This window comes from Chaetodon auriga, chromosome 18 (genome assembly GCF_051107435.1).
Source record: "Chaetodon auriga isolate fChaAug3 chromosome 18, fChaAug3.hap1, whole genome shotgun sequence".
Taxonomy (NCBI): Eukaryota; Metazoa; Chordata; class Actinopteri; order Chaetodontiformes; family Chaetodontidae; genus Chaetodon; species Chaetodon auriga.
Genome location: NC_135091.1, coordinates 4,528,358 through 4,555,243, shown reverse-complemented (window position 1 = coordinate 4,555,243; position 26,886 = coordinate 4,528,358). Strand labels below are relative to the sequence as shown.

General features: G+C 45.1%; 4 protein-coding genes across 11 annotated transcripts; 3 read left to right on the top strand and 1 right to left on the bottom strand.

Moving 5' to 3' along the window:
* The first annotated feature begins 17 nt into the window (after window positions 1–17).
* Window positions 18–6,640, top strand: lrp11 (low density lipoprotein receptor-related protein 11). The gene is made up of 9 exons (XM_076756039.1): window positions 18–1,462; window positions 2,715–2,872; window positions 3,755–3,896; window positions 4,043–4,168; window positions 4,276–4,479; window positions 5,211–5,378; window positions 5,468–5,524; window positions 5,606–5,698; window positions 5,784–6,640. Exons 1-9 carry the CDS (start codon window positions 898–900, stop codon window positions 5,936–5,938), a joined length of 1,668 nt encoding a protein of 555 aa, XP_076612154.1. The 5' UTR covers window positions 18–897; the 3' UTR covers window positions 5,939–6,640.
* Window positions 6,641–6,982: 342 nt separating this feature from the next.
* Window positions 6,983–13,286, bottom strand: pcmt (protein-L-isoaspartate (D-aspartate) O-methyltransferase). Of its 2 annotated transcripts, none has more exons than XM_076756042.1 (8): window positions 13,106–13,286; window positions 10,349–10,453; window positions 10,211–10,242; window positions 9,640–9,744; window positions 9,357–9,477; window positions 8,782–8,867; window positions 8,402–8,627; window positions 6,983–7,944 (listed from the first exon to the last, which is right to left on the bottom strand). In XM_076756042.1, the coding sequence occupies exons 1-7, from the start codon at window positions 13,284–13,286 to the stop codon at window positions 8,448–8,450; spliced, it is 810 nt and encodes a 269-aa protein (XP_076612157.1). In that variant the 3' UTR covers window positions 6,983–7,944; window positions 8,402–8,447. The 2 variants fall into 2 exon arrangements, with proteins under 2 accessions (XP_076612157.1, XP_076612156.1); XM_076756041.1 differs by having other exon boundaries at window positions 8,458–8,627.
* A 186-nt stretch (window positions 13,287–13,472) lies between these two features.
* Window positions 13,473–17,194, top strand: nup43 (nucleoporin 43). The gene is made up of 8 exons (XM_076756040.1): window positions 13,473–13,783; window positions 14,232–14,354; window positions 14,605–14,682; window positions 15,006–15,168; window positions 15,309–15,444; window positions 15,572–15,723; window positions 15,838–15,954; window positions 16,714–17,194. The coding sequence occupies exons 1-8, from the start codon at window positions 13,664–13,666 to the stop codon at window positions 16,941–16,943; spliced, it is 1,119 nt and encodes a 372-aa protein (XP_076612155.1). The 5' UTR covers window positions 13,473–13,663; the 3' UTR covers window positions 16,944–17,194.
* An 850-nt stretch (window positions 17,195–18,044) lies between these two features.
* lats1 (large tumor suppressor kinase 1) lies at window positions 18,045–26,216 on the top strand. 7 transcript variants are annotated; one of them, XM_076755612.1, is made up of 8 exons: window positions 18,045–18,227; window positions 18,841–19,248; window positions 20,047–20,158; window positions 20,769–22,231; window positions 22,824–23,406; window positions 23,635–23,817; window positions 24,065–24,171; window positions 24,253–26,216. In XM_076755612.1, exons 2-8 carry the CDS (start codon window positions 18,949–18,951, stop codon window positions 24,763–24,765), a joined length of 3,261 nt encoding a protein of 1,086 aa, XP_076611727.1. In that variant the 5' UTR covers window positions 18,045–18,227; window positions 18,841–18,948; the 3' UTR covers window positions 24,766–26,216. The 7 variants fall into 7 exon arrangements, 5 of the variants coding, with proteins under 5 accessions (XP_076611727.1, XP_076611725.1, XP_076611726.1 ...); XM_076755610.1 differs by having other exon boundaries at window positions 18,841–19,296; XM_076755611.1 differs by having other exon boundaries at window positions 18,838–19,296.
* Window positions 26,217–26,886: the final 670 nt, after the last annotated feature.

Below are 26,886 nucleotides of genomic sequence, written 5' to 3'. Positions count from 1 at the left end.
GTTACAAATGTGATTGAATATAAGTCGATGTTTATTGAAAAATAGGCTGATACAAACAATGGTTCTTAGGAAATGTACTTGTTAGATTTCCATTATGCAATGCACATATTACCAGTTTGTTTATTTGCAAAAGTAAAACATTACTTTTAGTAAATGCAGAACTTTATGTCAACACTAAAAAAAAGGTGGTGTCATCCCAGAGTGAAGCTTAAATACAGTAACAGGCTTGAAAATGATACCTGAAAAGGTGTTATGGTATGACAAGGTTATGTCAAAAGGTAGCACAGAAAGAACTGATTAACAAGAATGTAACAGGAAATATCTAATGAACAATTTCAGAGTATTTGTACTTTTGTTTGTGGAAATTCCATCTATAATGCTAACACAGCAGGCTAACACATATAGCTGACAACACTTATTTTGTTAAATTTCAAGTTTATTATATTTGGCACCATCTCATTTGGAGGTAATTCAATGTATTTGCAGTGATACAGAATAAAAAAAAAAATAAATTAAATTACATCAAACTGGCTCAGCTAATGCAGGCAAACATCAGTAGGGAGGGACAGAGACGCAGCTCCAGGTGAGCTAGCCTCCGCCCGCCATGTTTATCCATCCCTGTGACGTCAGCTGTTTCTGCAGGGCAGCCGAGCGGTTTGGTCGCGCGGCCGTCTCTCCCTCACCATGACAACGACAGATTTCTAGCATCGTCAGAGGACAAACCGTCGCCTCCCCCGCTCACCGTTTAGATACGAATATTATGTCAACTGGCGTGTTTTTCGTTCGTATCGGTTGATGTACGTTATGTAGGGAAGGCCGTCTTCGTGTGTGGACCCTCATGCGTCGGACACCCGCCGGAGGAGGTAGAGGGAGTCGCCGTTTAGCTGCGTGAACAACATGGCTCTTCCTCAGCATCTCCGGCTGCTGCTCGGCTGTGTTGCGCTGCTGAGCGCCGTCCAACGCACCGACACTCGGTCTTCGCCAATATCGGACTTGAAATCCAAAATCTCAGGGGTGGAGGAGCTGTTGGAGGAATTCCGCAAGCAGCTTCAGCAGGACCAGGCGTACAAGGTAGCCGACGTGATTGACTCCTGTGTGGGCGACTTCAACGCCCTCGGGGGGCGCATCATCCGTGCCAAGGCCTCCATCGAGCACGGGGCCACCTTCCTGCTGGCCCCGGACAGGGTGTTCACCTGGAAGGACTGCCTGCACGCCTGCTGCTCCCAGCCTCACTGCACCGTGGCGGTGGTCCAGGAGGACCCGACGCAGCCCGGGGAGAGTCTCAGCTGCTACCTGTTCAACTGCACCTACAGGAGTCAAAATGTCTGCTCCTTCGCGCCGCATCAAGGCTTCGCCACATACAGCCGGACCAGCAACACAACGCAGGGACGCCTCCCTGCTTCAGCTAGCGGCTCAGCCAGGAGACCCGGGGAGGGACGCCCTGATGAGGACGACACACAAGGTGGGACATCACACTGATCACTGGCTGACACGTTTACTACGACCTGGATATAAAACATATGGACAGCCTGTTAGCAATTAGCTTAATTAGAAGAGCTTTAGCATTACCAGGTGTTAGCTATGATCAGCTAATCGATATGGTTACCCTCATAGCTCACATTTTACCCAGAATTTAAAGCTTAAATAAAGTTTAACCTTTCAACTAAAACACTGCTGATCAAATTCAAATACAACTAAAGAAGGAGAAATTTCAAATGTTGTGGACACAAAATAGAGGTTTTACTGTTTTATTTTACACTTGACATGCGGATTTTATAGAAAAATCAGTTGATTCTTGCATGTAGTGACTCAAGTTGGTTATTTAATTATTCATTAGCATGTTTTTCTTCCAGTGCAGTGAACCAAAAACAGCATTAAGTGATCAACTGTAACCAGGTGCTTTGTTTTCTGTTTTACTTTATTATGTATGCATTCATTTTTGCACTGTTTACTTGTTTGTATTTATAGAGCAGAAATGAATTAATCTGTGACCACAAATGTAATTTCTGCATCCTTTTCCTTAAGGTTTAAGCAAAGGGTGGGAGATAAAGCTTTATTGGAAGTCTGGAGGATCAGTTCTTTCAGCCATTGGAAGCAGTTTCAGACCCCTGACTGCTGCAGATTTGATGAATGTTTTACAACGTTTTATGAAAGTGTTCTCAGCATGTTTAGCCTCTAGCAGCTGCTGCTTATCTTGATGAAGCAGGCAGGCTGAGTTAATGATTTGCCTTCTACGTGCAAGGTGCAAAATGACACTGAGAGCAGCAGCAGCTGTTTTCATGACTATAATTAAAACCTCCATCAAACCAAAAACAGTGGACATTGTTGTGCATAGTGTTTTGATAGTTGAATAATCATTTAATCGATTTTTCAAAAGCAAATACCAAATATTCTCTTCTCCAAAGTGCAGATTTGGTGCTTTTCTATTTTAATGTCATTCTAAACCGAACACATTTGATTTTAGACCAAATATTAATCTAAAAATGAATCAGCAGCACTAATTGATGATGAAGGTAAAATAAATGCTGTCTTATATTCAAATGCACCCCAAAAAGAGTAGATATCTCTACTTTTAATCACTTCACTGCAACACAGTCATAAGAACATGTTTTATGTTTAATCTTCCAGTGGAATAAAATGAGAATTGATGTGTCAAAAGAGTAAACTTGAAATGAAGCAGGCATGTCGTTCACATCCTCTGTGTGACTCTGCAGAGGTGGACGAGCCTCCTCGCAGCGATGCTGGACAGGATGTGGTGATCCAGCTGCCCACAGACTGGGCGGTCCTGGATGGACGAGACAGCGTGGACGACCACGAGATCAGCCACTATGAATGGACTCTCATCAAGGGGGACACGGCCATCAATATGAAGGTCAGCGTTTGCTCCATGTAGTCTGTTTGGGGAGCGCTCACAGCCGAGCCGCCTGCAGTAAAATGAGTGTTTGCAGCCTAATTTGAATGCTCCGTGTGAGAATGAAAGCCTGGAAACAAACACTGAAAACAAACACACAGTGAATGAAGAAAATATACTGGAACGGCTCTTTTGTTGTCCCCTTTCAGGCATCAGATGGTTCATTCGAAGCTGCAGTGGTGTAGTCACGAATCGCCCTCGCAGACACCAGTGTCAGATTGCTTGTCTGTATTAGTTCAGTCAACAGAGCTCCGTAAAACCTCGCTGCACCAACACAGATAAGAGTTTATGACGCCCGAACCAGCCCCAAGGACAGCAGCAATGTCGGAGCCCGCCCTCAGCCTGAGAGGCAACATGTGGAGCTTTGAGTACAATATGTCCCCCGTTTCATACAAAAACTCACACTTTAATTTGTGGTCAGTTTCCACCAAACTGTTGATTGTCCTGAGTGACGGAGACACTGTTTTTTGGAAAGGCGTGTTGCTGTGGAGTCTTTCAAAAAAGGGGTTTAAGCACATGACGATATGTTCCTTCAGATGATATCAGTTTGTCCCCTGAAGAGGATGAAGTGTTTCCATGAGTGCATACTAGTAGGAGCTGTTTACAGGCCAAAAAGCTATTTTTGTGATTTGGGTGAACTAACAGAAGCAGTTATGTGAATTCATTCAGTGTTTTTCCCAGGCCAGTAAAAAACGCATGATGCTGGGTTTTCATTTTGAAGCCCACCACTGACTTGTGTTGTATTTGTTGTATTCAAGAGACTCGACAAATGTCAGTCTGTGCAGTCAACAGAAGTGTGGTCCAGCCTAAACTATTTTTTACATTTATTTGTGTGTGTTGAAGGCGACCCATCCAGGGCTGCTGAAGATAAGTGGTCTGCAGGAGGGCGTCTACACCTTCCAGATGACGGTCACCGACACAGCGGGCCAGAAGAGCTCCGACAACGTTTCTGTCACTGTGCTGGCACCAAAACACCAAGCAGAACGTAACGTTTCACTTCAACACACATCTCTGCTGTGTTTTTGTTGCTTATGATATAATGGTTTACTGTTGTATGAAATATTGGCACTTCTTCGTCCCGGCCTTGCTCTTTTCAGATGATTAAAATCTGGGGTTTTTTTGTGGTTACAGTGTGTACGGGTCACTGTTCAAACTACCAGTTCAAATGCGACGACGGCTGCTGTATTGACATCACCTACGGCTGCGATGGGAAGCAACACTGTCCAGACCGCTCTGATGAGGCCTTCTGCCCAAACTGTAAGAGCCCGTCGTTTCCCTCAGTCTTAGATCAGTGAAAGGAAGAGGGAAGGAAAACCTCTGAAACACCTCTCCACCATTCCCTTGTTTCTCTGTGACCTCTTTAGTTGACACCAGCAGGAAGTCGGTGACCCACCCCGCCGATCTGTCGAGGCCTCATCGGCCTGTAGCCCAGACAGAGGAGGCTGGGGACAGCTCCATGCTCCAGACTGGACCCAGAAAGAGCGTGGAGAGCATCGTACCACCTCAGGACAGGAGCAAGGCCGCCGCTCCGCAGGGTCCCAGTCAACAGGAGGCTCCAGTCGGTCAAGGTAAGGTTGTGTTTGTGCTTTATTCACACTCTGGACAGACAAGAACCATGTAGTTGAATGGAAATCTACAGGCATTTCTTTTACTTTAGCTGTACCTATTAAAACGTTTGCCTCATAACATGGTCCTCCATCGCTGTGTCATTAGCGCAGTATCCCTTTGTAAAGAGGCAGAGAGGGTTTTTAGTGCATATCTGGACACAGAAGCAGATGGAGCCCCTGTGGGCAGCCGTTGAGTCACAGCGCTGAGCTCAAAATGCTGGCAGGGCCACAGGGCCACTCTGCATTCCCTGGGAAAGCAGCTCTTTGCCTGCTGGAACAAAGCGCCTCTGTCCCCTCCGCCATCTGATCCCTGAATCAGGCTGAGACTGACCAGAAGGGCTTCTTCCCCCGTCGGCCTTTCACCGCAGGTACGGTGTGGGCGAGGTGCATTCTCAGGAGTCTTTTCTTCGTGTCATGAATGCCCCGCTCTCAAGTCGAAATGCTTGGCCGACTTAGATGTTACCTCATTGTTTAGGAGAGAGAGAAGTCACATGGAATGGCATCAGAAATACTTTGTTCCCTGCTGGTTGTGAGGATTGTTGTTCATAAATGACAAAGAAAAACAGCAAATCCTCACATGTAAGAAGCTGGTGCATTGACATTTTTGCTTCAGAATTGACTGAAACAGTGAATGGATCATTTGCACTTAATGTAACAGTTATCAGAAGAAGAAGCTGATTCTGTGTCTGCAGATCCGTGCGCTGCAGCTCCAGTCGTGGGACCCTGCAAAGGCACCTTCCCGCGCTGGTACTACGACCGAAACGCAGGAGAATGCAAGCATTTCCTGTACGGCGGTTGCCAGGGCAACCATAACAACTTCCTCCAGGAGTCCGACTGTGTCAGTGAATGTATACAAAAAAGTGAGAATCTGAATCTCATCCTTTTCTTTTTTTAACATAATTTTGTAACAATTACGACATGAAACAACTTTGATTTTTACTAATTCCAGGTCCTGCTTTCAGACCAGCGACTGTGGCTCCTCCAACCACCAGACAGACTGAGATAGGTAAAGCCAGTAAAACGTCACTGACGCTGGTGTTAACTGTCGAGCTTCCACATCTGAACTGTGTTTGTCATTTCCTTGAAGCTGCCCCCAAAGTCTCCCAGAGCCAATCAGAGAGCGGCGTCCCCATCTCCAAACCGTTTCCGGTGATGGGGGGACATCCAGTACCAGAGTCAGGTGAGACCCAACACGAGCGTTTCGGTCTCTGTCATCGTGTCTCGGCTCTTTTCTTTACGCGTCACGTGTCCGTCTCCTCCCGCAGGCGCGATCCTTCCTCTGGCTCTCGGCCTCATCATCACCGCTCTGCTGCTCCTCATGATCGGCTGTCGCCTCAGACTCATCCGTCACAAGCTGAAGAAAGCCCGACCCCTCACCACAGAGGAGTCGGATTACCTCATCAACGGCATGTACCTGTAGCCAATCAGCCGGGGGGAGGCAAATATGTGAGTGCTGAGACGCGAGAACATGGGTGTGGTCACCAGAGCCTGAGCCAGGACCCTTTGAATTCTCACTCTGTATTTCTTTCGCCCTCCACACTGAACCGCTCCGACGGTAAACCCGCTGCTCATAGATGCTGCCTTCAGAGCGTCACACATGTTCAGATGCTTGTGAACTCATATTTATGTTCTCCTCAGAAAATCTGATAGTGAATCCACGATGAAAGAGTTCGATGCTGACGTACAGCCGTCTGTATTCCCCCAGCGACTTTCAGGATACATCGTTTTTTTGTCCCCTTTCTTAAAAGTCCTAAAACACTGCTTCGATATCAAACATGCTTATTTTCACACATTTTTTTCCTGACTAGCGCTGCACAAAAACATGCTGTATTTCTGCCACTGGGTGACACTAATGTGCCATGTTTGTGCTGCACATTTCGCCAACATTAACTCGCCTGAGGGGCAGAAACATGACACGTTACATAGAACACATTCCTCACGTTCCTCAGAATCCTGTAAAGCCATAACAAATTGTATAGTTCAGATTCGATTCCTGTCTGAGGTTTGTTGCATATTTCTCTTTACTGAGCAAACTTGTGAGTCTGTGCTATACTTCGCAGATGTATTCCCTTAAAATTGCTGTCTTTCATGTGAGATATTAAAGTTTATTATATATTAAAAACACAGATGTGGTGTGTAATTTACACTCCACAGCACATAGCATATCATTTAATTAGCATTGAGGACAGTGGGCTCATTCGCTCTTAGATTCATCCATTAAGTCGTCATATTTTTAGAGTCACTGCCTTAAATTAAGCTTTTTAGACAAAAAAAAAAGTTCAAGTAAAATATTTTTCCACCAGAATAATATTCATGGCAGCGTGAGAAAGGTGCATTTATGGCAGTTTTCAAACTATTCTTCGGAGGCTTATCACAAGTTTCATAGTGGGTTTGGGATGTGCTCGACAATCAGGACCTCAGTATTTCTCAGCCTGCGCACAAAAGATTCAAGAAAAGGCAGACAAAAACATAAGCATCTCTTTATTTTCATATGCCGTTCCAGAAACTGTGAAAGCCAAACGTCGTCCATCCCCCAAAATAAACTGTGCTTTTTGATTTCAAGAACACAGACATTCATTTGCTTTATATTGTTGGTGTTTATTTGGCAAAGCAGTGACTATCCCATTTAGTTTCAGTCACCAGAAGAGCCTGCACAAATTGTTAATGGAAAACCAGCGGCAGAAAGCAACACGTCACCAGGTGGAAAGCACAGCCCTGTATGTGCATGTGTGTCGGTGTTATTAGTGCTCCGCTCTCTCTGGAGTATATTTAGCATGATCCGATGCATTGCTTACTCTATGTGAAGGATGACCTAAGAGTGCTGCACATCAAACAGGATGTGTGGGTTACATCAGCCATTGTGTTGCCTGTGTGTGTGTGTGTGTGTGTGCGTGTGTGTCTAATACTGCTGGCTGGGAAAAAAGCTCATATGTTAGCAGAGAAGTCTACAGTTAGATGATCCACACACACACACTGTAGCTAGGTGAATTATCTAAAAGGTTCAGGCCTTCCTCGTCGCTGTCCGGCGTTCCTCTTACATTCAGCGTTGATGCTGCTGAAATGTATTACGGTAAAAATGGCTGACTGCAATTCAAATGATGAAACCACAAAAAAAAAAAAAAAAACTAAAATCCAGCAGTTTAAAAGGAAAACACAACCAAAAAAAAAACCAAAAAAAATGCAGGCCTGTAAAGAAAAACAAAAAGCTCTCTCCAATATTTCTGTGCTGAGCTTCAAGCAGTCTTTCTTCCCAGCTCCTCTGGGCTGTCATCAGTGATACTCCAGTCCATCGTTAGACTTAAACAAAAAGAGCAGGTTTTGTTACGCTTTGAACAAAATGTCATGGGCTGTTCGACCCCGTCCGAGTTTTCTCCAGGTTCAACTTAAAGGTGGATTATGGACTGCCTTCCTCTTCAGAGTTCATCCCTGTGAGGAGCAGAAGTCAAACGTTAGGCGAGGCGGAAGCAGAGGAAAAACCATCCTCCGCTCATGCAAACACTAATTCAAGAGTCAGAATCACATGCAAACCATTACAACACGTTCCCACAGTGAAATCCACACAGTTACTGGTTTTTGTCTACATCTCACAGAGTAGAAGACCCAACGGGGGAGTTTTAAGCATCCAAACTGGCAAAGAAGTCATGCTCTTGAAAACTAAGCACACGCCTTCACGCTGTTCTTTCATGTTTGAGTTCCAAAACTACGACCTGGAACCTCATTAGTCAGGCAGCTTTTGTTGAACCAATTTGGAACTGTGCAGTTAAAAAAAGATGGAGGAAACGTGCAGCTAGTCGGTATGGTATGGAAGAAGCAAAAAATGTCAACAAGCAGCAAAATGCAGCCCCTTGTGATCCATTGCCTGCTCCAAGCCACACCATTTCACCTTTGCCACTGTGAGAAGAGAGAGGGGGAGGAAGGGGAGAAGGAAGTCACTTCCACCTGGACCACTGCTTGTCTTTGTCTGTTAAAGGCACATAAATCACCCCCATCAAGGCCTTCATTTTGGTGCTGCCGTCCTCCAGTTTGTCATACTGCTCCAGCATCTGGTTTCCCCCCGCCGGGCCGACGGGCAGAATCAGCCGGCCGCCGGGCTTCAACTGGTCCAGAAGCTGGGAGAGAAACGAGGTACGCGGAGTGAGTCCGTAGCAGGGTGATTAAAAACTATTTCATTTTCTCTGTAAGCGTTCGTGTTCATCCCTTGTTTGGAAGTGAAGTCGCAGTATCAGTACGACCATCAGCTCTTAAGTATTCAGAGAAACTCACGGCTTGAGGGACAATCGGTGCTGCGGCGCCAACATGGATGGCATCATAAGGCGCTTCCTCAGAGTGGCCCATTCGCCCGTCTCCCACTGAAACACACACACATTCTGTTTCTGCGGACTGTCCTGCTGTTATTTCTGTCTGCTCTGAATACACAACACGGACTGCAGTGACTCATTTAATCACTGTTATGTCTTTATCTGATGAGGCTCTTCGTTACTGCTTAATCTGCTGATCATGATGTCGATTAGCTGCTTCACTATTTAGTCACAAATTCCCTTTTAAAAAGCTGGCAGATATTATTTTCACTCTGCGCGTGGATGCTGTCTGAGTAACTCGACAATATTTTGAGGACGGCTTCTAGTTTCTTTCAGAGTACACGAGCACCTGTGGAAATGTTTAAAAGCGATGTCTTTAAATAGCTCGCTCTGATATCAGCCAAAAAACAGGCTGCGTTTTGTAAAAAGAGTCAATAAGCAGCAGTTTCAGCCCAGCCGAAATTCCCGCTTTTCAAAGAATTTCCAAAAAAGTCTGTTCACAGAGTAAATTCCTCTTACCTTTCATCAATGACGTCTTACCTATTAGCTTGATTCTGCCCGATGTTATCAAACTGGGGTCATCTTTCTTCACATTGTTTATAGAATCGTCTACCAGCTCTTTGATGTGATCAATTCCTATAACTTTCCCTTTAGGACCTACCTGCAAAGCGAAGAGGGAGGAAAGGCGCTCAGCTCGAACAAGAACATCCCAGCATGCAACATGTTTTATCTCATCTCATGTTGATCGGCTGACAAGCTAATTAATCAATCGGAATGCCACCAAAGAGAAACTGTATGTGTTTACCCGTCATGTGTGGCTCACCATTCGTGCGAAGCAGGTGGACAGGATTCCACTGCCCGAGCCCACGTCCAGAGCTTTGGCTCCCTCGTACAGCTGGTCGTGTAGAAGCTCCAGGGCGTAGGCGTGCTGGGTGGAGGGGACGTCAACAAGGAAACTGCATTACAACCCATCAGTCAGCATTCATATTGCATCAAGCATGGACTGTGACAAGGTAAATCCCACCCAGCCAGCTGGCCAACATAACTGCTCGTCTTTTTCTGGGTCTGTCAGCATCACAAAGTTATCGGCTCTCATCGTTTTCCATTTGTTGACACTTGTGACAGCTGCATATTACAAAGGATTCGACAAAGCTAACGGCTAACAATCCACAAAAATATAGAATATTGCTTAGCTTTGGTTAGCTGCCATTGTAATCCACTGAAAGCATCTCATGAGGTTAATTTGGAACAAAAAGGGAGGGAAATTTTGTATTTTTCCTTATTCTCTTTGTGATCTAGTGAATGACTGAATGGGAGCAGACTTTACAGAAACAAAACCTTCAGAGTTGTGATTCACAGGATACAGAAATGACTGAGAGTCTTTAAAGTCCTACCATGTGTGGAGCACTGATGGTTGCTTGATAGCCTTTTGGTTGAAAGAGAGGCACAGGTTTAGTTAGTTCATCCCACTGACATCACACTGTGTTTCAGACTGTGCTGCGATGCGTGAATGATTGCATGAGCAGACGTACCTATTGACTGTGGCGAGTCCATGTATGGATTACACCTAGAGAAATGGGCTCGGTCTGTGGCCAGCATGACTTCATAGACCTTGTCGGATTTAATAATGCCATTTTCTGAGGATGCAAAAGAGTTTGTGTCACTGTGCATTACTGAAACCGGGACAAGTACAAACACCAGGCAGGAATATATTACATAATGGTGCAGCAGATACAAACAGGAATACATGAAAGGAAAATAACACACAGGCAAAGACAGAGTGGGTTCAGGGATATTAGGCATTACACAACCAATTACATTAATTACTGGTACGTTTGAGGTGTGCAAAATGAAGACTTGTGGTGTGAGAATTAGTCAACCATCACTCTTGGTGCATTAGACCACTGTGGGCAAGTTTCCACATCAATGAGCAGGACAGCTTTATGCCGACTTTATCAGCGACTAGCCAATCAGTGACTACTCAGCTCGTTTTATTACGTTTCTGGGGCCTATGCATGTACTCGATTTTTCTAATACTTCACTAACACTAATCCCTATCGCCCACCACAATGGTAATAATACATGTAAACTAGAAAAAAGAGTAGGAGTCTATATAAAGTATGCAGGGAGTAAGCAGTGGAAAACACTGAGATGCAGAGGAATGAAAAATATGAAAATGTATGTCGAATAAAAATGAAGTCGCAAACAACCAAATGCCAAGAATGACAACAGAGAATATCAGAGAAAATGCAGAAACGAAATGAGGCCAGCAGCATACAGAAAGGACGTGCCATTGACATGAACTGAATTACATGTGGTCAGCAGGCAGGGTCGAAGTTTACAGACATGTGGCGGAAGACACTAAGAAAAGCTCCCCAAACAAGCGTTAGTGTCTTAGAATAATCCCTCATAACAGGTTCCTGTAGCAGCTGGGGCCAAAGGCAGGAAAAGCCAACGACAGCCGGCGCTGCTCTCATTACGACTCCACTCACCCTCAGAGCTACGTGCTGCTTTAGGATACATTACAAATAAACCATATGAGCTGCCAGATGGACACCTACGAGAGATTTCTGAAATTAAAATAACCCGTACCCACAGATTTCAGGCTGACGATTCATAATTATCCCCAGAATTCAAGATTATCTAAGCAGGCCTGAGGATAAGCAAACCTCTTTATGTTGTTTCTTAGATATAAACCCACTCAGTGTACATTTTGGAGGCACATTTAATTTTCCTCCAACACATAAGTGGATGATGAACTTTCATAATTCACGAGGAAGTCGAGGTTTAAAATGAATTCAACTTGGTGTGCTCCTGCAGCATGTATTGACCAGTCCTGAGCGCTGGTCAGGAGGACACAAACACTGAAAAAGAGTCATGAATTAGCATGCACGCTGAGTGTGACCTGCTTAAATCCAGCTTATGCAAACTGAGGGTTAAATTTAAGCCATTCGTGTGTCTAAATGGGTCAGTGTCCAGTGAAGAGTTCAATAAGAGGAGGAGAACAGTAATGACCACTTCAAGGACAAACAAAATAGTAGATTTAATGTGAGACCCATCTAGAAGCCAATGAGAAGTTTGAACGTGACATCAGTTTTTATAGTAATGACAGAGAAATGCATTTGCATCATAGCCACAAATCATGAGGAGATGCTCCTGAGCTTGAATGAAAAGCTTTCTGGTGAAACACTAATTTACTTTTTCTTGTGGATGTCCATCATTTACAGAGCTTACAAGCTGGTTTTAACCACTACATCAGCCCTTAATTTCACCATACACAAATCCCACACAGAAAATAAACACAATAATTTACAAATTATACTTCTGCTTTAATTCAAAAGCAAGTGGAGCATGACTGGCCACTGTCCCCAAACCATGCAGCTTTTGGCAAAACGCTTGCAGCTGAACTATCTGTGGCAATGCTATGCTGCACTGCACAGAATATAAATAGCCCTGGTAGATACTTTATATTGAAAGGCTTGACCAGTCAAGTCTGCAGGTATCATCACACTGAATATCATGTTGCTGTCTGGAACTGAGAAGCATTACATGTCATATCGGACCTTGCATGTTGTTATAGTGGATCTCAACCACTTTCCTCTAAACCACACAATGCACTACCATCTGACTGCAGAATAAACCATGTGGCGTTCATGGCACCGTTCATAGCGGATTTAGCAGCAGATAGCAGCCGTCTTGGGGTGGTAACGTTACACTGAGTCACTGCTCTTTTATTGCAGCCACTATCGTTTGACTAACCTAACTGCCGCTGTGACACAACAAGCTGACAGTTTCAATCATCCACTAACAAAGGCACTGTAGAAACTAGCCTCACATTTGCACCTGTCAGTGTCATTCACGTAAAAGTAAAGTGAATGGCACAGAGATAGCCATCAATGAATGTGGGCAGGGCACTTAGCAGCGCTGCTACTGCTAACCGCTAGCTACAACATCCCAAATGACGCACATAGAGCTAGCAGGCTAAATTAACGTAAGACAACACTGACGCCGCACACATAATCTGTGACTATACACAAGAAAATAGTATTTTGTCTCTACTGTTAATTCATTTTCGCAACGACGCAGGCATGCATCTGTTCCACGGCGTAAACGTGGTTTGGGAAAGGGGGTGGAGAGAGGTAACGCTAGGTCAACAACAACATACCACATAGCTTAGCAACCAGCTAGCTACCGCTCCTGTGTTAACCTCTGCCGCCAAACTAAACCGTTTTCGGGCGACCTCCCCGTGAAGGCGTCGGTGCTGCCGCCGTAAAAACATTCTGACTTACTGCGGAGGTTGTTAACAAGCTCTGCGTGGCTCGCTCCTCCAGATTTCCAGGCCATAATTAAACAGACTTTGCGGAGTAAGTAGACAGCAGCTGTCAGTGCCGCGCCTGCGCCAACGGTTTTGCCGATGAAGCTGACAACCTCCAGAGCAGACGGCGGAGCGGCGGATACGTCACCAGACATCCAAAATGATTTTTACTGCAGGGAGGCCCTTCTAACACATACCCTCACACAGAATCGTGTCATTTTGCAAAACAATTAATCTTTTCGGATATAAGCCTCAGTCAGTATCAAGTGCACTGGAAAAAGCCACATTGCTCACTCAGTGCAAAATCAGAATTTGCCGCAGTAACATAGACGGTGGCCGCTACGTGGTGTGCGACACTTGCTTTTAGTAAATTTGAGGAAAAAGTCGACTGATTTGATAGTTTGACCATACGGGGCCACCGTAGCTACGTACAAAGTAACAGGCGCGTACACTGTGAAGTTACCCATGAATGCTAAGCTAACACCAACAAACGTTGTATTAATTTAAACAGAGTGAGAGCGTTTTTGTTTCAATGGAGAGTATAAACGCGAAGTACGTGTCCCACAAAATCAGTAAAACCAGATGGCGACCGGTCTCTTATTCGTCTTTGCAGCAACCAGACATCTTTGCGACTGGCTCGTGGGATAACGAGGTTGGCAAGTAGTCAGTTAACGCTGGAGTTAGTATTTCTTTGAGGCTGCCAGACTTAATAGAAAAATTTCACAATTTTATACGATTTTGCTAATTGGCTTAGTCATATTTTGTAACTGTCAACACACGAAATAAGGCATGTTTTGAATCGTACGGCGTCCTTTCGGCATGCAGCCAGTGCTTGAACTTGCGTTACATTTGCTGTAAGGATGTCACATTAAGCTATACAAGTTGTTAATGCGTAACGCTAGAAGACTGGTCAAGCTAAAGTCAGCTAAAGTCCTGACAAACTGAGAGAGACGAATGAATGATTATTGACCAAAGACATTTGGCAATTACAAGTTGTGACCTGTCATATCGTAGTGTGTTTGTCTACTTTACTTCACATTACAAGGGTTAAAAACGAGTTCACATTGGACTTAAGTAACTCCAGTGTGTGGCTGTTACAGGACAACAAGATATCCTTTTGGTCCATTGGGAATAACGGAGCTTCTGGCATCGACGATGGATTTGAAGGAGACCCACAACTTTTGTGTGAACACAAGCATGATGGAGATGTTCTGGACCTACAGGTGAGACTCAGAATCCGGACTCATGAAGCTGCATGTATTTGCTACTTAAGAATTAAGTGTTAGGTTAGATAAAGGTATCAGCAGATTGAATAGGTGCATCTCTGTATTTGTCAAGAAGAACTTGAATGTGCCATACTTTAAATTGGTGTACCAGGATGACAGGATCTTTAATTAGGAGTGATCTTTGAGTTTGTTCACTTATAATTATAATGCCAGGCGTAATCTTACCTAATCCTTTTTTTTCTAACAGTTTTTGGACCAAGACAGAATTGTCACAGCATCGTCAACTGGAGCAGTCACCATCTTCCGCCACCACCAAAACAGTCAGGTACACAGAGGCCGAGTTGTGTCTTTTAGCTTGTCCACACCGGGTCTATGCAGGAAGACATCCATAATAGGCCTGCACCATCGGGACAGATTGTAGCCATTCACAAATAAAATATGTTTGAAATATAAACACTGATGCATCTTTAAAATCCCTCCTGTGCAAGACAAGAATGTGCTGTCACAAACATGGATAAACCTGTGAATTAGAGAAACATTTCACCCAAGTCACATCATCAGACTGGGAGTACAATTTAAGGAAATAAATGTTGGACAAACTGCTTAACCAGACATTTAACATGCATTTCTAATTTCCTCCATCTGCAGACAATATCAGTCTCTCAGCGCTGGCCAAGAGCACATGGTTACCCTTGTGACAACGCTCCCTGCACTGGTGTTGTGTGCAGCACCCCCGAGATCGTCACAGTTGGTGAAGATGGCAGGATCATCCTCTTCAGAGCCGACCAGGAGGGAGCGATTCGAGTCATAGGTGAGATTAAGATTAAGGTGCTGTAACCAGACCATCATGTCACGTTACAGTACACCCAGAATTAAAGTAGGCGTGAGTTGAGGGGTTTAATGTGACTAACGTGCTTTTTGGTCTTTACTGGACTGTTGAACCTCTGCCAGAGAATGCGGACAGCAGCACGATTCACGCTGTGACTTACCTGAGGACAACAGAGATTTTGACGGTGAACTCTATTGGCCAACTCAAGATGTGGGATTTCAGACAACAGAGCAACTCACCGTCACAGATTCTCTCCCTGTAAGGTCTCCTCAGTTCTGACCAATCACATTCAGAAACATGTATTTTCCCTTTCTGCGCTTTCCTGTGTGCATTTTGTATTTGGGTGATTGTGATTATAAGCAACAATACGCTGTTCTTTTGTCAGGTCGGGGGATAGAGTCCCTCTGCACTGCGTGGACAGACATCCTAACCAGCAGCACATTGTGGCCACAGGAGGGCAGGATGGCATGCTCTGTGTGTGGGACGTGAGACAAGGCAACACACCCTTCTCGCTCATGGAGGCACACTCTGCTGAAAGTAAGACTTTACTGGGGGCAGATGAGTTCAAGTCGTATGTGGAGAGATTTATAACTCCTTTTTCAATGACTTTTGCTTTGTTTTATCTAACTTTTCCTTTGGTTTTCTGCACAGTGTGGGAAGTCCACTTCCACCCAACCAACCCAGATCATCTGTTCACGTGCTCAGAGGACGGTTCACTGCTGCACTGGGAGACCTCCTCACATTCAGACATGCCCTCCTTCTTACAAGGCAAGTCGAGTTATTCTGTCTGTTATTCAGCTCAGCCAGCAAAGAGATAATAAACACTGTTTCACAAAGCAAAAACTGCCAGCTTCTTCCAAGAAACAGCATTTTACTGCAAAACAGGATGGGTTATTAAAGCAGTTCTAACATGAAATAAACATATTTGGATGGTTGCTGAGGTTTATTTTTTTCTTTTGATAAACTGTTTTAGCACATTGTGGAAAACATGTTATCCATTTTATTATGACAGTGGTCATTTTTAATGAAGATGGGCTAAAAGGTTGGATTTTCTTAAAAATATTTGTTTTGTCTGTTTAAAGAATGAGCAGAATTCTATTAATTCAGTGGCTGAATGTAACTAAGTACATTTATGGAAGTACTACATTTAAGTAAAATTTTGAGGTACTTGAGTATTTTGCTTCCCAAACAGAAGCCTCCCAAAACCAAAACCAGTCACCAGATTTTATTAGCAAGTAGCTGCATCAAGAGTCGACAATTAAACAACCATAGGGTAGAAACCGCAGCTTCAGTATTAATCAGAGGATATTTATACATTTCATCTATTAGTCATACAACCCCTTCTGTTTGCTTTTGGTTGCCAGAGCGACAGTGAAAACACTGAGTCAGCGAGCGTGATACAAATTACCGAGGGCTAAAAAGACGGCACGTCAACGTGCTAATGAAACTATACAGCAACATGACGATAGTACAGTTATCATACCTGTCCTCTGAAATATTAACAGACATCATTTTGTTGTTTTCCAGGTGGCAGGAACAGCAGCATGGTATCTCGCAGTGCGATGGCCCCGGCCGGAGGGAACCAGTCCCTCATCAGCGCCTGGCTCAGCGGAGACTCCAGTAAAGGCCGCCTGGAGACGACTCACATGCTGCCCAGCCAGACGCTGTCCGTCAACAGTTTGGATGTACTTGGACAATGTCTGGTCTGTGGGACCGATGGAGAAGCTATTTTTGTCAACAGACAGGTCCCAGTGTAAAACAGCTGTCAGTCGACTCTTTACTGTGCTCTAAAAGTACGCTTGTGACATTTTGGCTTTGCTTGTGTGTTTGTTACGTTATGTTGCATAAACACTATATTTGCGTATTAGTAGTGCAGTTGCAAGAATGGATCATCATGGATCAAGGTTTTTTAGACCAGGCAGAGTATTTCAACTCAGCAATACTTTGGTATGGATGTCATTTAAAACTGTTTTGAGATAAATAAATAAAAAGCCTTTACACAAATGTCTTCTGAGTCCACTGACGGTTTTGTTCAAATTGAAATCAAAGATACATCATGACTGTAGCTGCAGTCACTGTGTACCTGTTGGTTTCCCAGTGATCTGTGAAATGCTGTGTAGTAACATTTAGTTGTCAAGTGCTGGATTCACCACTCCTTTAAAACTTTAAAACTTAAATTAGCAGTTCAGATCGGTGCTCTTTAGGAGCAGCAGATGAAAGATGGTCTAGAGGTGAGGTGAAGGATGATGGAGAAAGGTCCAAAAAAAAAAAGAAATTCATCCGGGTAATTTTTGTGAAGTTTCTCAAACTTCGCTAAATAATTCCCTAAGTAGTACTTCCGGTCTTTTTTTTTTTTAATGTCGCTTTTCTCGTAAGAGTGTTATTGTGTGCAGTATTGTCGGTGTGTGTGGGTGAGATTGTCCGGCCTTGTAATGAAATTTAATGAAAATACACTTCACATATTTGGTTTATATTATATCATCTTTTTAATGTAATCGTTCTCTTCTTCTTGCATGTGTTTTAACTGTTGTATGGCAGCTAACTACCATTGTTATACGGTAACATTATTTGTGGAAGTGTACCGTGCTATTTTGCGCACATTTATTATGTTTTATATATGATTCTTTTTTTTTCTTTTTTTTTCTTTTTTTGTGACGTGAACAAGACATGTCACGTATTTTAGGGCGGCTATTGTTATTACAATTTTATTTCACACGCCAGGTTCAAATATGTGTGTTTTTGTCTGCAGGATAGAAATAGTTCTTTTAAAAAAAATCTCCAAAGGAATTATTTTTTTCTTCTTTTATTATGAAACTTACAACAACCGGAAGTGTGTTGCACTCCTTCCGTGTCTAACTTGTTGCTGTTGTACTTGTCATTCAGACATCCCAGGAATTCAACACGATTAGGACCAAGTCAGCGCGGCGCAACAAGGACATTTTAAGTTAAAATCACGGTCTTGACACCGAGAAAGGTCAAGCAAATATCGTTTGTTGTCGGAATAGGAAAAGTGTCGAGGAACGCGGCATCTACAAACACTGGTAAGTTGTGAGACACGGCTAACGGCTAACTAACTGTTGCCAGTTGTGTTCCGTGCTAGCTGCTAATTCGCAACCTGTTGTTGAATTAGCTTAGCAGCAAATGGATGCCTTTAACACACAGGCCGCGGAGAAACTGCTGCGCCGTTTGACTTAGTGTAAAGTGAAGGTCTGATAACTCCAGTTTGCAACTCACGAGTCGCTACGCATCGGCCATATTTAGGCGAATGTGGAAAATAATTTCAATTTTATTACAATTAACGTAAGAGAATTGGCGTTAATGTAGCGCTGTGTTAGCCGGAGCTGCTAACGACGCTAGCCAGTGGACGGTTTCTTGTTTAGTAAGGGGCTCCTTTCTCTTCTGAAGCAAGTTTCTCTACTCTAAGCCTTTGAACAACGAGTTTATCTTTAAGAGAAATTGCAAAGCGCTAGAATAAAGTTTTTTTTTTTTCATTGAGAGGGTCATTTTAACTCCCAAAATTGAGTTACTTATAATTTCATGTTGCTAATGATTGTCTGTTAGTATCTGCTAATAAGGATTTTCCGCATCTCATTTGCCCAATCTGACGTGGATTTCTGCTCATCTCAACTAGTTTTTGTTCATTTCTGTCAGCAGGATGCAGATGTGAGATCAGACATCAGAGACCCCTGTTATCCTTTGCGGCAACCCTGGACTGCGTGACATCTTCTTCATCCCCTTTATTGTCATCATACATGCTCTTACATGAAGAGAGGGGAGAAACCCGAAGGATACAGACAGATGAGACCCAAAACGTTTCCCACCAGTAACCACAGTGGCAACAGCCAACAAATGCTGCAGGAAATACGGAACAGCTTGCGCAATTTGTCCAAACCCTCTGACCCACCTAAAGTGGACGTTGGCGGAGCTGGAAAAATGCTTTCCGAGGACCCGAGGCAACAGGGGCGCTGCAGCAACCCCAAAAACCCGTACCACAAGGCCCTGCAGGAGATCCGCAAATCCTTGATGCCTTTTGCCAATGAGCCCGGTACTTCAGGCTCTGAGGTGAACAAACACTTGTCACTGGAACCCCCGTTTGTTGTGTTTGAGGAGGTGAGATGAGTGTTATCGTGTTGTTGTGCCCGAGACAGGTTGTCGCAGAGGAATCTCATTCTAAACATAACTCTGTAATAGAGAATAATCACACAGTGCACTTTGTTTATGGAGAATTATTCGAAAAATGGAAAGTATGTGAGGTGGAATGACGAGCTTGCGCAGGTGACAATACAAAAGCAGCTTCTCGGTTGGCAGCTGCCACTTGTTTTGAGCCAGGGCGTGCGATCCGGCTCTGAGGTGGCAAAGTGTGCTGTGCAGTGATTTCCAGCTGTAGCTGTAAAAGTTGAACTGTTGGGGAAAGAGACCTACCCGTCATTAATCAATTCGCTGATTTTCTAATAACTTTTCTGCAGCACAGTAGTTGCAGAATAATTAATATAATTGTGAGGATGAGGATTGCTGCTTTCCTCTGTTTCATATCACTGCAAACTAAACATCTGTGAATCTTGGACTGTTGGTTGGGCAAAGTAAGTTATTCAAAAATGTCACCTTGGGATCTGGGTTTTCTGATATTGTTAGACTAAACGATGGATTGAGTAATCAAGAAAATATTGTGCAGATTGAGCGATAATGAAAGTAATATTTAGATGCACCTTTTAGTTCATTTATGTGACCGTTGAAGGCTGTAAAGATGCAAGAACTGTAAAGAAAAATAGTTAATCCTATGTTAAATGTATTTACGCCGCATTTGCTTAAGAGCCCAAACTCGAAATGGTAATAGTTCTTTCTTTTTGGTCCGTTAAACAGAGCAACATTCGCAGTGTGGGAGCAGACTACATGGGGAAGGTGAGCTACCAGGACTCGATGAGGGAACAGATGGCTGTTGCCAACCCCAACACTACAGGTCTGAAAGCCCCAGGTACGCAACTGTCCACTGGGACTAAATGCCAGGTTTCTTCTTTTATTTTCCATCCAGGCGTGTTCATTCAGCCTCCATATTGTTTGAAGTATTTGGGATGTTTGCTGAAAGAAATGACAGAACATGCTGACAAAAGGAGAATGAGTCACTGCATCATGTAATGGAAGAAGTTTTTTGGTTTTCATTCATAATGACAGTAATGGTCCATTCAAAGAAAGACGTGCATTAGAATATGTCGGCAACCATTGTTTGTATCAGCAGGCGCTGTTGAGTTTTGACAGCTAGTCTAGACCTTAATTAAACAGTACAACAAAACAACATAAGGAAATGTTGATGTTGAGCGTATCTCACGAGGAACGTTACACAGCTTGGGTCTTCACAATTTTAGCTATCATTCCTACTGTATTTATTAACATCGTACACATCAAGTTATTTACTCTTGGAAACACAGTCAGAGGGCACAGCGTTCCTCTGTCTGCATGCATATGTGTCAACTTAACATATTTTACACAGTAGAATAACTGTGGTTTGGATTATTTTGGCTGCTGCTAGGATGCAGTACTGCAAGTCATGTTATCACTTCACCATGATTGTATGTTTGTGTCTGTAGGAGCTTCTCATATCCAGCAGGCTGTGCTGAGGAGGCCAAGCTGGAAAGGTTCTAAGGAGTCTTTGGCTCCTCGACACGGTCCCATCATGGTGGATGGAATGATGTACCGCTCAGACAGCCCCGGACCACCTCCTGCCTTCCCACAGGGTCACCCTGCCAACAGCCAGAGAGTCAATCCTCCACTGCCGCCTCAGGTGCGCAGTGTGACACCTCCACCAAACCGCGGCGCCATGCCTCCTGCACCATCCTGGGACAGTAACCCATCAACCAAGCGCTACTCAGGCAACATGGATTACCTTGTGCCCCGCATCTCTCCGGTACCTCAGGGGGCCTGGCCTGATGGGTACCAAGCTTCAGCACCTCAGAATCAGCGTGGGATCAGCCCAGTGCCTATGGGCCACCAGCCCATCATAATGCAAAGCTCAGGGGGGAATAAGTTCACCTTCCCCTCCAGCTGGTCTCAGAGTGGCTCCCCTCAAACAGACTACATGGCAGGGGGCAGCAGACAACCTCCTCCCCCGTACCCAGTCAACCAGAGTAGTCGGCACAGTCCCACTGACCAGCAGATGCAGGCAGGAGGACCTGCGTCGTCTCCCTCGTACGTCAACGGTGGAAACATCCCTCAGTCCATGATGGTTCCCAACCGGAACAGTCACAACCTGGACATGTACAACATAGGTCCTCCTCAGTCCTGGTCCCAGGGTCCTCTGGCCCCCAGTCAGTCCCAGTCTTCCTCTGGCAACAGCAGCAACCAGGATCTGTCCCCGTCCTGGCAGCACAACATGCCAGTCCGCTCTAACTCCTTCAACAACCACCAGCTGAACGGCAGACCAGCCCACCCGGCCAGCTCCCAGCCCTCTGCCACCACAGTCACTGCCATCACCCAGGCTCCCATCCTGCAGCCTGTCAAAAGCATGCGTGTCCAGAAACCTGAGTTACACACGGCTGTCGCACCCACGCACCCTCCATGGATGCAGCAGGCTCCACCGCCTCCAGCTGCACCTGCTTACCAAGAACCTCCAGCCCCTGTACCCCAGATCCCTGTTGTAGCAGAAGTCCCCAGCTACCAGGGCCCGCCTCCTCCATATCCTAAGCATCTCCTCCAGCAGCAGGCTGCACCCTGCCCCCCTGCCTACGACCCAGGGGCCAACAAGCTCGGCACAGGCAGAGAGGAGTCGGCCGAAGAGGAGATCGGCGGGGGTGCTGACGGCTCCCGAGACAAGATGACGGAAACTCCTGAAAGCACCACAGCGACAGAGAAGGAGAAGAAGCAAATCACGACATCACCTGTTCCCGTCCGACGGAACAAGAGAGACGAAGAGCGGCGAGGGGAGTCTGGAAGAGTCGCACTGTACTCCCCACAGGCTTTCAAGTTCTTCATGGAGCAACATGTGGAGAACATCCTAAAGAACCATCAGCAGAGGATTCGGAGGAGGAAGCAGCTGGAAAGTGAGATGCAAAGGGTGAGAACGCCAACAACCGTAGTCACATAACTGTCTTAATTGACTGGAGCTACAAATGAGCCTGTTGAAAGGAATACCTGTCACTCTTCAGACTTTTTTCCGTACTGTCCTGTCATCACTGTATTATGGTGTCTTTCTCTGGGCTTATCTTTTTCTTCCTTTCTCTCCTCGCTGTCACTAACAGCTGATCTAAAAAGGTAAAGGTATCTCTGCTGTCCTGTGACACAGAATAGTCCACAAACGTCAGTAATTCAAGTAAGCTTGTGTTGAGAGACTGGTCTTTTGTATTTTAAATGTACTACACGCAGCATGTTGTGGCTGAAGGAAATGCATCCCACTCCATCTCATGATCATGGCACTGATCGAGCGTTTGTGTTTTGGACTAAAGTGTTGATTAATGCATGAGGAAAATACAGTAATTTTGCATTTACAGTTCATTTTAAATGCATTTTGCACTGGTTGCCTTCATTGTTTTCAGTTGATTCCCTTTAATTGTAGTTTGTATCTAACCTGAACCACTGGTGTGTTTTTATGCCACTTTTTTGAGGTTATGTGCGCCATTAAATCACTTCTGACTGTGTCCTGTGCTCAGGTGGGTTTGTCTTCAGAAGCTCAGGAGCAGATGCGTATGATGCTCTGCCAGAAAGAGTCCAACTACATCCGGCTTAAGCGGGCCAAGATGGACAAATCCATGTTCAAACGAATCAAGACCCTCGGGATCGGAGCCTTCGGCGAGGTGTGCTTGGCCAGAAAAGAGGACACTGGAGCACTGTACGCCATGAAAACGCTCCGTAAGAAGGACGTGCTGCTGAGGAACCAGGTGGCCCACGTCAAGGCAGAGAGGGACATCCTGGCTGAGGCCGACAACGAGTGGGTTGTGCGTCTCTACTACTCTTTCCAGGACAAGGACAACCTGTACTTTGTCATGGAGTACATCCCTGGAGGGGACATGATGAGCCTCCTCATCCGGCTCGGTATCTTCAAGGAAGAGCTCGCCCAGTTCTACATCGCAGAGCTCACCTGTGCCGTGGAGAGCGTCCACAAGATGGGCTTCATCCACCGCGACATCAAGCCCGATAACATCCTCATAGACCGAGACGGACACATAAAGCTGACCGACTTCGGCCTTTGCACTGGCTTCCGCTGGACGCACGACTCCAAGTATTACCAGAGCGGTGAGTCTCACTTTCTTCATGACCAACAGTTCAGATTTCAAACAGTTGTGTTTTATCTAATTTGAGCTCCTTCAAACTGCTGAGCCGTCAGTATGAAAATAATGTTTGACAAGTTTCAGTCCAAAGTAATGGCTTTCAGAAATCCAGATTCTTGGACGCCTTCACCACACGACTCAGTCAGTGTCATGGACAGAGTGACGAGCGCTGAGCTGTGTGCTCTCTCTCCAGGTGATCATGTGAGGCAGGACAGCATGGACTTCAGTAAGGAATGGGAAGATCCGGCCAGCTGCCGCTGCACAGACCGCCTGAAGCCTCTGGAGAGGAGGAAGGCCCGGCAGCACCAGCGCTGTCTGGCACATTCGCTGGTGGGGACGCCCAACTATATCGCCCCAGAAGTGCTGCTCCGAACAGGTACCACAACTAAATCCGATTCAGAGTCACACATTCGCAACCTGTGGATCCGACTGCAGACATTTTTAATGCCTCGTTATGGTTTCAGGTGGTCAAAGGTCACTGTGAAGATGTGTGTGAAGCATCCCTGTTTTACAGTTTGTAGCTTCTTTGCAGCAGCATCCGACAAAGATCCAAATGCTGCCACACTGATCACAAACTGTCGCAGCCTCCTCACAGACGCACTGACGTCTCTGTTCTCCTCCAGGATACACCCAGCTCTGTGATTGGTGGAGTGTTGGTGTGATCCTGTATGAAATGGTTGTCGGACAGCCTCCCTTCTTAGCGACCACGCCCCTGGAGACACAGCTGAAGGTATGTGAAGCACCTGCAGTGAAATGTGATGCACCTGCAGGCCTCATTGTTCCTCACTGTTGTTTCTGCCGTCAACGCCAGGTGATAAACTGGAAGAGCATGCTGCACATTCCGCCGTCAGCCAAGCTCAGCCCCGAGGCGTCGGACCTCATCGTCAAGCTGTGCCGCGGCCCCGAGGACCGCCTCGGCAAGAACGGCGCCGACGAAATCAAGGCTCATCCTTTCTTCAAGACCATCGACTTCTCCAGCGACCAGCGGCAGCAGGTGGCGCCGTACATCCCCACCATCGCTCACTCCACGGACACCTCCAACTTCGACCCCGTGGACCCGGATAAGCTGTGGAGCAGCGACAGCGACGGCGAGGGAAACCTCAACGACACCCTCAATGTCTGGTTCCGCAACGGCAAGCACCCCGAACACGCCTTCTACGAGTTCACCTTCCGCCGCTTCTTCGACGACAATGGCCACCCGTACAGCTGCCCCAAACCCATCGAGTACGAGGGCTATAACGAGGACGAGGCGGACTCAGAGGGCCCGGCGCCAGAGGCAGGAGGCGGCTCGGCGCCTCAGGGCCGAGACCTGGTCTACGTGTAGCTCGGAGGCCAGTTGAGCTGCTTGTATATAGCGAGTTTGTGGAGTGTGTGTGTGTGTGTGTGTGTGTGTGTGTGTGTGTGTGTGAGAGAGAGAAGGGGATTGCGCGCCGGTACAGCATTGAAGTCCTTGAACGTAGGAAAGTATGTTTTTAGGAGCAGTCAGAACTCTGCAGCACGCGCTCACATTAACAGACTGACTTCAAAACCAGACGCTCACGCTGCAAGTTAAAGGAACAGTTCGCCATTTTTGCATTTAAATTAGACGAAAAGATCGAAACCGTTCAGGTTTTTGTACATTAAATGTGAAGCCACCACCTCCAGCTTCACGTTTACCCCACAGACATGAGAGTGGCATCGACTCGTTCTCACACTGTTCCTTTAACATATGAGCGGTACGCTGTGTGCTGCCTGGAAACATTAAAAAAAAAAAAAAAATCAGGGTGCTCTTGACGACTTCCCCTTAAAGCCTTAATTTATTTAATAAATTGTAACTGGTGATGCTAGTGTAGATGCTGTTTGAGTGTGGGAATTCCATTTATCGGTTAAAAAAATCGTCTTAATTTATATTTTAATGTTGCAATGGGGATTTAGTGTTTGATTGATAGAAATTTGCAGGGATAAATTGCTCTAATTATTCATTGCTGTGCCTTTTTTTTTTTTGTTACCTTTCACCAAATATAAAGAGGGTTAATAATCAGACTGGCATTTTAAATGAGTAGCAGTAGCTGATTGAACTACAGTAGGCCTTTGTTGTTTTATTTTTCTAATTTATACCTAAAGTGTATTTATAAATTAAGTTGTATACAGTCGATGTAAATATTTTTCTCTTCCCTGTCAGCTGATTGTTTGTTTCTTAGGGCAGGCCCTCGTCAGTGTCCACCGCTGCTGCCTTCTGTCTCTTACACCCAAATAACACTAATTCACTGTGGATGGATTTGATTCTCTGTGTCACTAAGCCGACATTCAGCCTTCACGCTCGTCTCTCAACCAAAGCACTAAATAGGTGGGTGTTCACTCCTTCCTTTGCGACAGCCCACATTTAGAAGATAACGACCACACGGCCGTGAAATTGGTTCCTGTGGCGTCCCTCCTCCGTCAGCCAGCTTCATCCTGTCGTACTCCGCGCTGTGTTTGAGGAGCTGGGAGAGACTAAAACCGAGCTCCTTCAGAATAATCCTGCTTCCCGTCTTTGAGAAACACTACAGCTGCCTCTGCTGATTCAAGAGAAACTGGAGCGACGGCTCCACCGTGACGATTCTGGGAGCCGCCGTGCTTTTTCTCCGTGTTTAGGAAAAGATCTCTGAATGTAGTTGTGGACTTCACTGGCTTTCTGCACTGGTTTTGTGTTTTCGTTGTAAGTGAGAGAGTTTTATTTTTGTGTACGGTGGGAGGTCGGGTCCAGGGAAGAGGGTGATAAATAAAGAATGTAAAGAACAAAATGTTTTACACGCACACCGACTGTGTTGAGTTGTCATTGGTGTCATTAAAACAAATTATTGGACTCACATTCATTTTTATCAGCTGACAGCAAAGATATTCAGTTTATTATCATGTTACTTTAATACATTTAACTACTTTGATAAATTGTTTTAATTAGTGATTAAATAATTCGATCAAGATCTTTTAATTTCCTCCTGGCTTTCATCAGATAAAAGGTTAACACTAAATATTACTAATAATCTAAACACGTCAAGTGCAGACTCATGTCTTAAATCATTGAACTACACCTTCCATCTGTGTTTTTACTCATGCAGTTGACTTTGACCTGGTGCTTCTTTATCACTGCAGTGACGACAGAGGTTAAGCCAGAATTGGCATCAATCTATTGGGAAATCCATCAAAAATCTGCTGTTTTCTGATTTTTTTATTTATTTATTTTAGTTTTGTGCCGCACAACAATTCATCACACCAACTGAACCCTGAGATGCAGAGAGGTCATGGTGTTCAGGGGAAATTTGTACTCTTAATTAACCTTTAAATATGTCCCTAAAAAGGTCAAAGGGAGGTTCATGTGAAAGTATCTGTTAAGGGACCTTCTGTATTGTCTTACAGGGGAAAACCCATTAAACTCTGGTGATCTGCAGAAGTTTCCAGACTGAGTCAGATTTAGGAGTTCAGCTGG

What these genes read in the sequence shown, in the direction of transcription:
- nup43 (XM_076756040.1), top strand. Translation starts at nt 13,664, where the DNA reads ATGGAGAGTATAAACGCGAAGTACGTGTCCCACAAAATCAGTAAAACC. An exon ending in GGGAGCGATTCGAGTCATAG is followed by an intron (nt 15,169 to 15,308) that starts GTGAGATTAAGA and finishes AACCTCTGCCAG; the next exon opens with AGAATGCGGACAGCAGCACG. An exon ending in CCGTCACAGATTCTCTCCCT is followed by an intron (nt 15,445 to 15,571) that starts GTAAGGTCTCCT and finishes TTCTTTTGTCAG; the next exon opens with GTCGGGGGATAGAGTCCCTC.
- lrp11 (XM_076756039.1), top strand. Translation starts at nt 898, where the DNA reads ATGGCTCTTCCTCAGCATCTCCGGCTGCTGCTCGGCTGTGTTGCGCTG. An exon ending in ACACGGCCATCAATATGAAG is followed by an intron (nt 2,873 to 3,754) that starts GTCAGCGTTTGC and finishes TGTGTGTTGAAG; the next exon opens with GCGACCCATCCAGGGCTGCT. An exon ending in CACCAGACAGACTGAGATAG is followed by an intron (nt 5,525 to 5,605) that starts GTAAAGCCAGTA and finishes ATTTCCTTGAAG; the next exon opens with CTGCCCCCAAAGTCTCCCAG.
- pcmt (XM_076756041.1), bottom strand. Translation starts at nt 13,286, where the DNA reads ATGTCTGGTGACGTATCCGCCGCTCCGCCGTCTGCTCTGGAGGTTGTC. An exon ending in GCTTGTTAACAACCTCCGCA is followed by an intron (nt 10,454 to 13,105) that starts GTAAGTCAGAAT and finishes TTGCATCCTCAG; the next exon opens with AAAATGGCATTATTAAATCC. An exon ending in CCACCTGCTTCGCACGAATG is followed by an intron (nt 9,478 to 9,639) that starts GTGAGCCACACA and finishes TTCGCTTTGCAG; the next exon opens with GTAGGTCCTAAAGGGAAAGT.
- lats1 (XM_076755610.1), top strand. Translation starts at nt 18,949, where the DNA reads ATGAAGAGAGGGGAGAAACCCGAAGGATACAGACAGATGAGACCCAAA. An exon ending in TACAGGTCTGAAAGCCCCAG is followed by an intron (nt 20,159 to 20,768) that starts GTACGCAACTGT and finishes TTGTGTCTGTAG; the next exon opens with GAGCTTCTCATATCCAGCAG. An exon ending in CCCTGGAGACACAGCTGAAG is followed by an intron (nt 24,172 to 24,252) that starts GTATGTGAAGCA and finishes CGTCAACGCCAG; the next exon opens with GTGATAAACTGGAAGAGCAT.